Here is a 12,892-nt window from a genome sequence, read left to right as displayed (position 1 = left end):
GACTGAGCTCTTTTGGTAATAAAGGTTGGGCATGAAGTACATTGTCTTCATTACACGTGGGATTTTTATACTTATGTCTGTAGTTCATAGGGATTTTATACTTACATCTGTAGTTCAGAGATGTCATTTTAGTTCATTATAAAACACTTGTGAATGATGAGAGATACATTTATTTATTTATTTATTTTACTAAAACCTGAGCTTAGTACCGAATATGGATTGTTTGATTGAGTACTTACAATCATCTCATCTATGAGGAAGTACATTTTAAGAACTTTATTCTCCCCTGCAGAAATGGGGCTTGAAGGTCTTTAGTGAACTGGGCAATGTTATCATCTGAGTATGTGATGGCTCTTGATTGTAAATCCATCAGGATACTTCTAGTTTTCAAACTAGACCAGTGGTTCTCAACTAGAAATGTTTTCCCCTTGAATGTCAGATAATGTCTCAAATGATGCTGCTAAACATCTAAAATCCATGGGAAAGAACCCCCAGAATAACATCTGTCACATTACAGTTGACCCCCTTCACCCATTTTGTTCACCCACTCCAGTTCACTCATCCTCTGATAACCAACAAGATTTTCTCTGTATCTACGAGTTTTTTGTTTGTTTGTTTGTTTTAAATTCCATACATAAGTGCAATCATATAAGTGAAACCATACAGTATCTGTCTTTCTCTGCCTGACTTATTTCATATGGCATAATACTCACGAGGTCCATCCATGTTGTCTCAAATGGCAATGGCTCCTTTTTCATAGCTGAGTAGTATTTCCTTGTGTGAGTGCATGTAGTATTCCACTGTATGTATCTCATATATATTTTTATCCATTAATGTATTGATAGATAAGTAGCTCCCATATCTTGCCTATGGTAAATAAAGTTGCAATGAACATAGGGATGTATACATCTTTTCAAATACATTTTTATTTTCTTCCAATAAAATACTCAAAGTGGACTATGTGGGTCTACTTACTTTTTTTTTCTTGAGTGATATCCATAGTTTTTATAGTGGCTGCACTTATATATGATGAATTCCCCAAAACAGAGGATGAGGGTCTCCTTTGCTGTACATCCTCATCAGTACTTGTGATTTCTTGTCTTTTTGATAGTAGCTATTCTAACACAGGGCTTCCCTGGTGGCTCAGCTGGTAAAGAACCTGCCTGCAATGCCAGGGATCTGGGTTTGATTCCTGGGTTGGGAAGATCCTCTAGAGAAGGGAAAGGCTACCCACTGTAGTAGCAGTAGTAGTAGCAGTAGTGGTAGATTCTAACACATCTGAGGTGATATCTCATTGTGGTTTTGATTTGTATTTCTCTAATAAATAGTGATGTTGAAACATCATTTTGTATCACTGTTTCCTTCTGTATATTCTTTTAGAAAACTATTTAAATCATGTGCCCTTCTTATATCAGGCTTACTTAAATCAACCGATAATTATAATAGTTTATTTTATGTTGCTAACAGTCTAAATTTGAATGTTTTCCTAAAACTCTATATTTTCAATTGCTCCCATGTTGTATGTTTTCAGTGTCACATTTTACATGTCTTATTTTGTATGTTTTTAACTAATTGTTTTAGTTGCCATTATTTCTACTACTTATCTATAACTTTCATACTAGTTTATTGGTAAGTAATCCATTACTTTTATTACATATTTACTTTTACCATTGAGATCTATACTTTCATATGTTTGTTGCCATAGTTGTTGTTAATATTGATCTTTCTTTTCAGCTTAAAGAAGTCCCTTTACCATTTCTTGTTAGGACTGCCTAGTGATGATGAACTCTTCAAGTTTTACTTATCTCTAAAATTCTTTTGACTCTTCAATTCTGAATAAAAACATTGCTGGGTAGAGTATTTTTAGTTTTATGCTTCTTTCTTTTTTTTCTCTCCTTTTCACCTCTTTGAGTATATCATGTGACTCCCTTCAGTTCAGTTCAGTTCAGTCGTTCAGTTGTGTCCGACTCTTTGTGACCCTATGAATACCAGCATGCCAGGCCTCCCTGTCCATCACCAACTCCTGGAGTTCACTCAAACTCATGTCCATCGAGTCGATGATGCTATCCAGCCCTCTCATCCTCTGTCGTCCTCTTTTCCTCCTGCCCCCAATCCCTCCCAGCATCAGAGACATTTCCAATGAGTCAACTCTTCGCATGAGGTGGCCAAAGTACTGGAGTTTCAGCTTTAGCATCATTCCTTCCAAAGAAATGCCAAGATTGATCTTTAGAATGGAGTGGTTGGATCTTCTTGCATTCCCAGAGACTCTCAAGAGTCTTCTCCAACAGCACAGTTCAAAAGCATCAATTCTTTGGTGCTCAGCCTTCTTCACAGTCCAAATCTCACATCCATACATGACCACAGGAAAAACCATAGCCTTGACTAGTCAGACCTTTGTTGGCAAAGTAATATCCCTGCTTTTTAATATGCTATCTAGGTTGGTCATAACTTTCCTTCCAAGGAGTAAGTGTCTTTTAATTTCATGGCTGCAGTCACCATCTGCAGTGATTTTGGAGCCCCCAAAAATAAAGTCTGGCACTGTTTCCACTGTTTCCCCATCTATTTCCCATGAAGTGATGGGACCAGATGCCATGATCTTAGTCTTTTGAATATTGAGCTTTAAGCCAACTTTTTCACTCTCCTCTTTCACTTTCCTCAAGAGGCTTTTTAGTTCCTCTTCACTTTCTGCCATAAGGGTGGGGCCATCTGCATATCTGAGGTTATTGATATTTCCCCTGGGCAATCTTGATTCCAGCTTGTGCTTCCTCCAGCCCAGCATTTCTCATTATGTACTCTGCATAGAAGTTAAATTAGCAGGGTGACAATATACAGCCTTGACGTACTGTACTCCTTTTCCTATTTGGAACCAGTCTGTTGTTCCATGTCCAGTTCCAACTGTTGCTTCCTGACCTGCATACAGGTTTCTCAAGAGGCAGATCAGGTGGTCTGGTACTCCCATCACTTTCAGAATTTTCTGCAGTTTATTGTGATCCACACAGTCAAAGGCTTTGGCATAGTCAATAAAGCAGAAGTAGATGTTTTCCTGGAACTCCCTTCCTTTTTCCATGACCCAGCAGATGTCGGCAATTTGATCTCTGGTTCCTCTGCCTTTTCTAAAACCAGCTTGAACATCTGGAAGTTCACGGTTCACGTATTGCTGAAGCCTGGCTTGGAGAATTTTGAGCATTACTTTACTAGCGTGTGAGATGAGTACAATTGTGCAGTAGTTTGAGCATTCTTTGGCATTGCCTTTCTTTGGGATTGGAATGAAAACTGACCTTTTCCAGTCCTGTGGCCACTGCTGAGTTTCCCAAATTTGCTGGCATATTGAGTGCAGCACTTTCACAGCATCATCTTTCAGGATTTGAAATAGCTCCACTGGAATTCCATCACCTCCACTAGCTTTGTTCGTAGTGATGCTTTCTAAGGCCCACTTGACTTCACATTCCAGGATTTCTGGCACTAGGTGAGTGATCACACCATCGTGATTTTCTTGGTCATGACTCCCTTATGGCCTGCAAAATTTCTTTTGAGAAATCTGTTAATACACTAGGAGTGCCCTCGTATGTAGTAAGTTGTTTTTCCCTTGGTGCTTTTAAAATTCTATGCTAAGTTTTCTTTGTTTTAATCATAATGTGTCTTGCTCTTGATCTATTTGAGTTGTTTCACAGTCTATCAGCATCTCTAGGCTAGAATAATTTTCAGCAATTATTCCTTTAAATAAGTTTTCTGTCCCTCTCTCTCTCTTATTGTTCTGGGATCCCTGTAATGCAAATATCATTCCAATTGATGTTGCTTCAGGTATGTCCTAAACTGTCTTCATTTTATTTTTTCTCTTCCTTTTTAGCTGTCCTGTTTGGCTGAGTTCCACTACCCTGTCTTCCGAGTTGCTGATCTGTTCTTATGTATCATTTGGTGTGCTGTTAAACCTCTCTAGTGTATTTTTTAGTTCAGTTATTTTGTCCTTCAGTTCTGTGACTTCTATTTGGTGCCAGTTTTTGAGGTGGTTCCAAGCAAGCCTTATATGTGCCAAAGGGAGGGACCACTATCAATACATGGTTTCAGACTAGTTGGAAGATAGATTGTCAGGTGGCAATTATTTAAATATTACAATTATTTACAGTTCTGTGGGTACATGATGGAAACCCCTGCTGGCCTACTGATGAAGCACAGTAGGTGTCCTCTTGACTAGTTGCAAAAATTGGAGATCCAGATGAGTGTATAAACTCCTTCTGGGGGGTACCTGTGAGATACATTGAGGCCAAAGAAGAGCACTGAGATGCCATCCCCCAGCTTTGTCTCATATCTATAGCCTTTAGATATGAAACATGCAACTCAGGCTAAAGCTCCAGAACAAGTGAATAGGCCCTTTTCAAGGAAGACTTGGAAAAGTGTTTCAGGCAACTTTGTATGTTGTGCCTTGAGGGTGGTAGCCTGCTCAGAACTGTTTCTCTGACTATTTCAGTCCTGTGGCCCTCCAAACAGTGGTTGCCTGGCCACAAGTGCTGGGTGCTTGAGGGGCATCTCTTGTGTGTATTGTGTGCGTCTGATGGACACAATGGGCTGTAGGGGAGTCTAGGTCTGGTGTGAGTGAACCAGCAATATGGGGGAGGGGGTAGGAACATAGGGAAAGCTCACATGAATCAGGGCCATGGATAAGTGCATAGTAGTAGTAGTGTTAGTCATTCAATCATGCCCAACTCTTTACAAACCCATAGACTGTAGCCTGCCAGGCTCCTGTCCATAGGATGCTCCAGGCAAGAAATACTGGAGTGGGTTACCATTCCCTTCTCCAGGGGATCTTCCCCACTCAGGTATCGAACATAAGTCTCCTGCATTGCAGGAAAATTCTTTACCATCTGAGCCACCAGGGAAGCCTGGATGAGCACATGAGTGAGTGAAATTTGCTCAATCATGTCCGACTCTTTGTGACCCCATGGACTGTATAGTCCATGGAATTCTCCAGGCCAGAATATTGGAGTGGGTAGCCTTTCCCTTCTCCAGGGAATCTTCCCAACCCAGGGATCAAACCCAGGTCTCCCACATTGCAGGCAGATTCTTTACCAGATGAGCCACAAGGGAAGCCCAAGAATACTGGAGTGGGTAGCCTATCCCTTCTCCAGGGAATCTTCCTGACCCAGGAATCAAACTGGGGTCTCCTGTATTGCAGGCAGATGAGCACAAGAGAGGGGCAAATTCTCTAGTGTCAGTTAGGCTGCCAGGGATTCTAGATCAGGGCAAGAGTTTAGCTGCATCAGGGCCTAGAAAGGCCAAAAGTGCAAGAGAAGCATTCTGGCTTCATTTAGGCTGCAGGAGAATCAGGTTAATCCCACTGGCTGCAGTGGGGATGTGAGTAGCCTTGGTGAGTAATCCTTATAAGGGTACAGGGTCATGGGAGAGCCCATAGTTGAGGAAAGCCCACTGGACATAGCAGGGGCATGGGATAGTGTGGGTGTGGGGCAAACCCTCCACTTCTATGTGGCAAGGAGAACGCAAGTTCCCAGAAAGCTTGTTGGCCTCAAGAGGGGAAGGGAACACATGGTTGTTGGGCATTCTTGTGGACACTTAGAAGATTGAGCTCATGTAATAGTGGCACACACTAATGACAACACTAACAAGGTGGATTGAGAGCAAAAAATGATCACTTCCAATGTCCCTGTTCTCAGAGAAAATATCAATAAGCCCCTACACCCTAAGCAGAAGCCTTAATTAACTAATGAATCTTCTTTATATATGTTCTAGGTGCTTTTTAAAACTGCTGCTTTTATGCTGCTCCTGGGGTAAGTGAATCTGCACATGAGCTGTGTAAGAACAGACTTTCCCTTCCATACTGACTTTGGGGTTTCCTGGAAAGAAGCACCACTGATTTCCAATCCATGCTTTTTGGTGACTTGAGACCTTTTGGTGTAGGTCCCAAGAATGGGCATGCTTGATGTCAGGTATAAACCCATTGTCCATCAAGGAAAATATCTGTAAGCATGAGATCCTGCTCACCTGTAGGTCACCAATGGCAGGGGTGGGGTTTTTGAAGAGACCACTTCTCTGCTTCTCCTACGATCTTGATGAAGCCTTATTAGCTTTGTTATGGAGAAGATGTTCCCATAGTTTTCAGGTTTACTTTGGAAAAAAATTGACCCATACATAATTGGAGATTTGGTGCATCTGTGGTTTGAGGTGAGTGAGTGTAGGATCTTCCTATTCTGCCACCTTGAACCACAACCCCAGAATTTGACATTAGTCCCTGGGAGTAATTGAACTTCTGACATCTAGAACTGTAAAAAGCATATATTTGTTTCTTTTTTTTTTTCCAGGAAACTGAAGTTGGAATTTTTTTTATATAATAGCAATAGGAAACTGTTATAGACATTTATTCTATATAATGTAGTTGCAATATATGTATGCTCAGTTGTGACCAATTCTGCGACCCATGGACTGTAGCCTGCCAGGTTCCTCTGTCCATGGAATTCTCCAGGCAAGAATACTGGAGTGGATTGCCATTTCCTCCTCCAGAGTATCTTCCCAACCCAGGGATCAAACTCAAGTCTCTTGTACCTCCTACATTGACAGGCAGATTCTTTGCCCCTAGGGCTACTTGGGAAGACTCTAAATTTTTTAAAAATTTATTTTAATTGGAGGCTAATTACTTTACAACATTGTGTGGTTTTTGCCATACATCCACATGAACCAGCCATGGATGTACATGTGTTCCCCATTGACTTTCCATTCATTACTTGGCCTACTGTGAGTAATAAGAACATTTTATGATAAAAACTCACACCAAGGAGAAACAAATTTTTAATCAATATGAAGATATTCTGGCCTATTAGTGAATTCCTCATTGCATAAATCTAAATGTTGTCTATAATGACATTGAACTTAAGAAAGGAAAAGTAATCCATTATGAAAGTGGAGTCACCCATTTTACTTTAAATTTTTGGCCTATACATCAATATTTTTAAAATCATGTTAATTTAAATATTCATTACTTTCATTTCTGTTCTCTCCAACTTTCTCTTAAGCTTCTTTTCAACATAAAAGATGGAATCATAATTGTGTTTTTTTGTTTATATGTATTTGTATGATTGTGCTTATTTTAAAGAAAGATGTATGCAAACACACACACTGTCACATTACCTTTGAAACATTTTCTTTGCATAAAAATGAATTTCCACATGTTTCATTTATTTCTCAGGGTATCCATATGAAGTTATATTTAATATTCCAAATTGAATTTATAAATAAGGAATTCAGCCTCAGTAAGCTTAAAATTTTCACAATTATATAACAAAGCATTTAAAGCTATGTGCACTGTTGAATTACACATAAATGGAAATATGCAATGTGTTCTCTTATTTTTTTGTGTAAGTCCTTTAATTCACAAATTGTACACTTTATTTTTTTATTTTTTTACTGGGCTGAAAAGTCACTTTTTTTTTTATTCTTTTTTTTTTTTAAACTTTAAAAAATCGTATTAGTTTTGCCAAATATCAAAATGGATTCGCCACAGGTATACATGTGTTCCCCATCCTGAACCCTCCTCCTTCCTCCCTCCCTATACCATCCCTCTGGGTCGTCCCAGTACACTAGCCCCAAGCACCCAGTATCATGCATTGAACCTGGACTGGCAACTCGTTTCATACATGATATTTTACATGTTTCAATGCCATTCTCCCAAATCTTCCCACCCTCTCCCTCTCCCACAGAGTCCATAAGACTGTTCTATACATCAGTGTCTCTTTTGCTGTCTCGTACACCGGGTTATTGTTACCATCTTTCTAAATTCCATATATATGCGTTAGTATATATACATTTTATTGTGTGTAATTATACTCTGATAATTTAATTAAATGGAAAAAACTCTAGTGGTGCGTGGCTAGGGGCTGGTCTAGAACATAGGCAGTAGTTTCTCCCTTAACAGGGAGGAAGAAATGTCTTCTAAATGGGAAGAAAGCCAAGCCTCATTTAGGGATGTAGAAACAGTTATTAAATTTAAGTAATTCACATGATAAACTCATTTTTTTTTTTGCAAATAGAAGTTTATCCTAGATAAAGAAACACAGAAAGCTCATCATACATTGATCGAAGACAGAAAAGCACCACAGACTTACTAACATCGTGGATGAGGCTTAGAAACTTAATGTAGAGACTGACAACAGACTACACCTTTATAAGGAGCACAAATAAGTCAGTACAACTCCCTAGCAAATAAGTTCATCTAAAAAAAGGTAATAAGGTATCTCAACTTGACATAAAATAGCTTGTTATGCAGGATTATTAACTGATAAAATAATTCATATAAACAGAGCTGAGGGCAATTATAACTTGAAGCTTTTAATTTTTGGCATATGTTCTGACATTTGAAGAGAACATCCATGGTCATTCTGTTATTCAATTTATTTCAGACAACTGTAGTAATAAGTGACTACCTTGAGATTACCTTCTAGGTCACAAGGAGAGGTGGACAGATATGCATGTTTGTGCAGAAACACTGGTGGCCCTGAATCACATGACTGGGCAAGATATCAAGCTGTCTTGCAGATCATCCTCTGATCATGAAGCTTGAAGAGACTCCTGAGCATGAAGAAGATGGGAAATGGATGAACTGATATTGTTCATCCATCATCCCTTTTGTATTTATGACAAATCTCAGGAAATGGGGGATTTTTGTAAAACAATAGGAGATATTATATTTGTAGGTAGCATTAACAGTTCAAGCAGAAAAAGGAAGATAACCAATCCTTCATCTCAATGAATGTGTCTCCTAACCTGTGGTCATCAATGTTTCATGCTTTAATAAATAAATGTAGAACATGATAAAGAAATATTATGCATATTAACAAAATACTTGGTTTGACATTTTAGTTCCTCATTTTTATGGTTTTCTCTGACCCTAAGCTTTTATTGAGAGTAGTCTCAGTAGGGAGGTCCTAGATCCCCAAGCTGCAAGAGGAAATAAACTGCAAGTGGAAGTTTTTTTTTTTTTTTTTCTTTTCTCTTCTAATCCTGTGTTGCCATGGAGACACCTGGTTGCAACAGAACTTAACTTTATCTCAAACCTTGAGCTGACCAATGTGTTTTTCTCATGGAAATGTATTTCTTAAGCTACATTAATGCACTAAGTATTTGTTTGGAAATCTGCCTTTCTTCAAGATTCACGTGAATTGTTTCATTGATATGAATAAAATAAAATAAAAATTCTGGGTGAGCCCAGGATGACTCACCTTGTGCGAATACTATCTCAAAGTGCATGTTGTAAATGAGGGGCCTGGTGCAACTCTCTCTGTTTCGAGGCTTTCCTTTCTCTAGTAGCTTTCTTATAGGTATATAACTCCTTGCTAAAAACTAGCAATGGGGCACTTTCTGTCCCCTTCTGATGTCTATGTCAGAAACTTTCTCTATCTCTTTTATACTTTAATAAAACTTTATTACAGAAAAAAAAAAAAAAAAAACTCTGAGTAATTAAGCCTTGTCTCTGGTCCCAGATTGAATTCATCTCCTCTGGAGGCCATGGATCCTGGCATTGTTCATGTCTGGTAGCAGCAACCTTTCATTATTAGGTCAATTTAATCCCACTTATCTTTCCATGTAGTCACAACTGGGAGATATATATTTGATAATTTTTACAGTGACTATGTTGGTATAGTCAAAGCTATGGTTTTTCCAGTAGTCATGTATAGATGTGAGAGTTGGACCATAACGAAGGCTGGATGCCAAAGGATTGATGCTTTTGAACTATGGTGCTGGAGAAGACTCTTGAGAGTTCCTGGGACAGCAAGAAGATCAAATCAGTCAACCGTAAAGGAAATCAACCCTGAATATTCTTTGGAAGGACTTGTGCTGAAGTTAATGCTCCAATATTTTGGCCATCTGACATGAAGAGCTGACTCATTGGAAAAGACCCTGATACTGGCCAGAGGAGAAGGGGGTGACAGAGAATGAAATGGTTAGATAGTATCGCTGACTCAATGGACATGAGTTTGAGCAAACTCCAGAAGATAGTGAAGGACAGGTAAGCCTGGCATGCTGCAGTCCATGGGGTCGCAGAGTTGGACACAACTTAGCAATTGAACAACAGCAACAACATTTTAGACATAACATAAAACCAAGAAAGCATTTATAAGTGACAGTAGCATATTTGCAATATAAGTACATTACCATTAACCGTTTTTGATTGTAAAAAAAGTGCTTAAAATTAAGTTTTTGATTTTTGAGTCATTCATTTCAAAGGCAATCATGTCAAATAAGCATACTGCTAGCTGCAGTATGACACAGCTACTAGATAAGCTCCCAGGACTTATCTAATAACATTCAAAAGAAATAAATATTTAGGAATACATTTTATCAAGGAGTTGAAAGACATATACACTAAAAACTGTTAGAGACTGATGAGAGAAATTGAAGAAGACAAATAAATGAAAAGATTATCAAGTGTCCATGATTTAGAAGACTTAATATTATTAAAATATTCATACTACCCGAAGCATTCTACAGATCCATTGCAATCACTATCAAAATTAAAGGTATTATTCACAATAAAGCTCAATAAAGTGAGTTACATAAATTGTGTAGAGGAGTTGAATTCATACAAATGGAAATTCCAGGAAACAGAGAAAAAGAGGAAGTTCTCCTTCTACAATCTGATAAAAAATAACAAGTTCTGGCTCCCTTTATTTCAGTTCTGAAATCACATACTACTTCAGCCTCCAAACAGTTGGACCTTTTGTAGCTGCCATTTCAATGATTCTTTCCAGAGCTCTCTTTATATCTTTGTTCCTCAGACTATAGATGAAGGGGTTCAGCATGGGTGTGATCACAGTGTACATCACTGAGGCTGTTGCACTTGAGTGTGAGCTTTGGGTAGCAGCAGAGCTAAGGTACACTCCTAGGCTTGTACAATAAAATAAGCAGACCATTGAAAGATGAGACGCACAGGTGGAAAATGCTTTATACTTCCCTTGAGCTGATGAGATTCCTCTTATGGAGGAAACTATCTTAGAATATGAATAAAGAATCCCAGTGAGGGTTAAAAAACCAAACATCCCAGCTGCAAAATAAAACAACATGTCATTTAAAAATGTGTCAGAACAGGCAAGTCGGACCATCTGATTAATTTCACAGAAAAAGTGGGGAATTTCCAAGTCTGTACAGAAGGACAGCTGCAATACCATCAAACTTTGTATCAAGGAATTCAGAGCACTCATCACCCAGGACACCAGCATGAGCAGTCCACAGAGCTGGGAGTTCATGATGACCGTGTAGTGCAGGGGATGGCAGATGGCCACAAAGCGGTCATAGGCCATCACAGTCAGGAGGAAGTCATCCAAACATACAAAAAGTATGAAAAAATACATCTGGATAATGCAGCCTTCATAGGTTATGGCTTTGTTCTGTGCCTGGATGTTCCACAGCATCTTTGGGATGGTGGTGGAGGTGAAGCATATGTCTACAAAGGACAAGTTGGAGAGGAAGAAGTACATGGGGGTGTGGAAGTGGGAGTCTGAGCTGACAGCCAGGATGATGAGCAGGTTTCCAAACACAGTGATCAGGTACATGGAGAGAAAAAGCCCAAATATGAGGGGCTGTATTTCTGGTTCCTCTGAAAATCCCAGAAGTAAAAATTCTGAAATTCTTGTTTTATTTCTTGCTTCCATATGCTGGCTGTGACTCTGAGGAGAGAAGCAAATAATATGATTAATATTCACATGAACTTACATTAGTCACATATTCTAAATGCTACTGTATATACTTTTCAGCCAATACATTAATTTTTATATTCATTGTATGGATCTGACTTTCTTTCTTTATAATTAAATTTATTTATTTTTGATTGAATGATAATTGCTTTACAATATTGTGTTGATTTCTGCCAAACATCACCATGGTATACCTACGTTCTCTCCCTCTTGAACCTCTCTCCCACTTCCCTCCCCATCCCACAACTCCAGGTTGTTACACAGTCCTGGTTTGGGATATTCTGTGTCTCTTATGATATGGAATTTCTGTCCCAATCAGCTTTTTCTCTAATGGGACAAGAATTTTAAACTTTTAATGAGAAATTCTTCATAAATGTAAGGAGTGTACAGCGAAGACTGGCCACATTTTAGGCACTAACTAGACTATGAATAATGGATGCTGAAGCACACAAATCCTTGCAATTCATTGATAGAGAAAAAGTATATAAGGAAATAATAAAATTCTATACAACTTAAAATGGGGACAAAAGATATGACAAAATGGAAAACAAATATGAATGTGAGAGGGAATAGTGCATTCTATTTTTCATGAGTATTGTGGCAAGACTGGCAAACAAGTTGACATTTGAACAGTGACTTCAAGTAAGAATAGGACAGATGTGCAAGGTTGTGTGTGGAAGTGTATGCCAGCAGCAGAATGGCCAGCACACTTATAAATACAAATCAGAAATGAAAGCAGTGTTGTTACAACTGATACCAGAGAAATACAAAGGATCATGAAAGACTACTGTGAGCAGTTATAGGGAACAAATTAGAAATTTAGAGATTTCTACTCCAAAGCAGCAGAATACACTTTCTTCTCAAGTGCACATGAAATATTCTCCAAGATAGATGACATCTATCAAGCCTCGGAAAATTTAAGAAAATTAAAATTATATCAAACACTTTTTCTGACCACAACTCTATGAGATCAGATATCAATCAGAGGAAAAAGAACTGTAAGAAAAATGCACAGCACCTAAACAACATGCTACTGAATAACCTAGAGATCACTGAAGAAATCAAAGAGGAAATTAAAAAAAAAAAAAAACATAGATTCAAATGACAACAAAAACACAAAGACCCAAAACCTATAAGATGCACCAAAAGCAGTTCTAAGAGGGAAGTTTATAGTAATTCAATCACACCTCAAGAAACAA

At 38.5% G+C, this 12,892-nt stretch overlaps 1 protein-coding gene across 1 annotated transcript; it reads right to left on the bottom strand.

Moving 5' to 3' along the window:
- Positions 1–10,594: 10,594 nt before the first annotated feature.
- On the bottom strand, positions 10,595–12,892 carry LOC147368297 (olfactory receptor-like protein OLF4). The gene is made up of 2 exons (XM_086413453.1): positions 12,881–12,892; positions 10,595–11,666 (listed from the first exon to the last, which is right to left on the bottom strand). The coding sequence occupies exon 2, from the start codon at positions 11,649–11,651 to the stop codon at positions 10,692–10,694; it is 960 nt and encodes a 319-aa protein (XP_086269579.1). The 5' UTR covers positions 11,652–11,666; positions 12,881–12,892; the 3' UTR covers positions 10,595–10,691.

This window comes from Bos grunniens, chromosome 7 (assembly GCF_055505025.1).
Source record: "Bos grunniens cultivar Pamir isolate PY7600 chromosome 7, Bosgru_T2T1.0, whole genome shotgun sequence".
Lineage (NCBI taxonomy): Eukaryota > Metazoa > Chordata > Mammalia > Artiodactyla > Bovidae > Bos > Bos grunniens.
The sequence above is the reverse complement of the archived record's forward strand: the minus strand, read 5'-3'. Positions and strand labels throughout refer to the sequence as shown.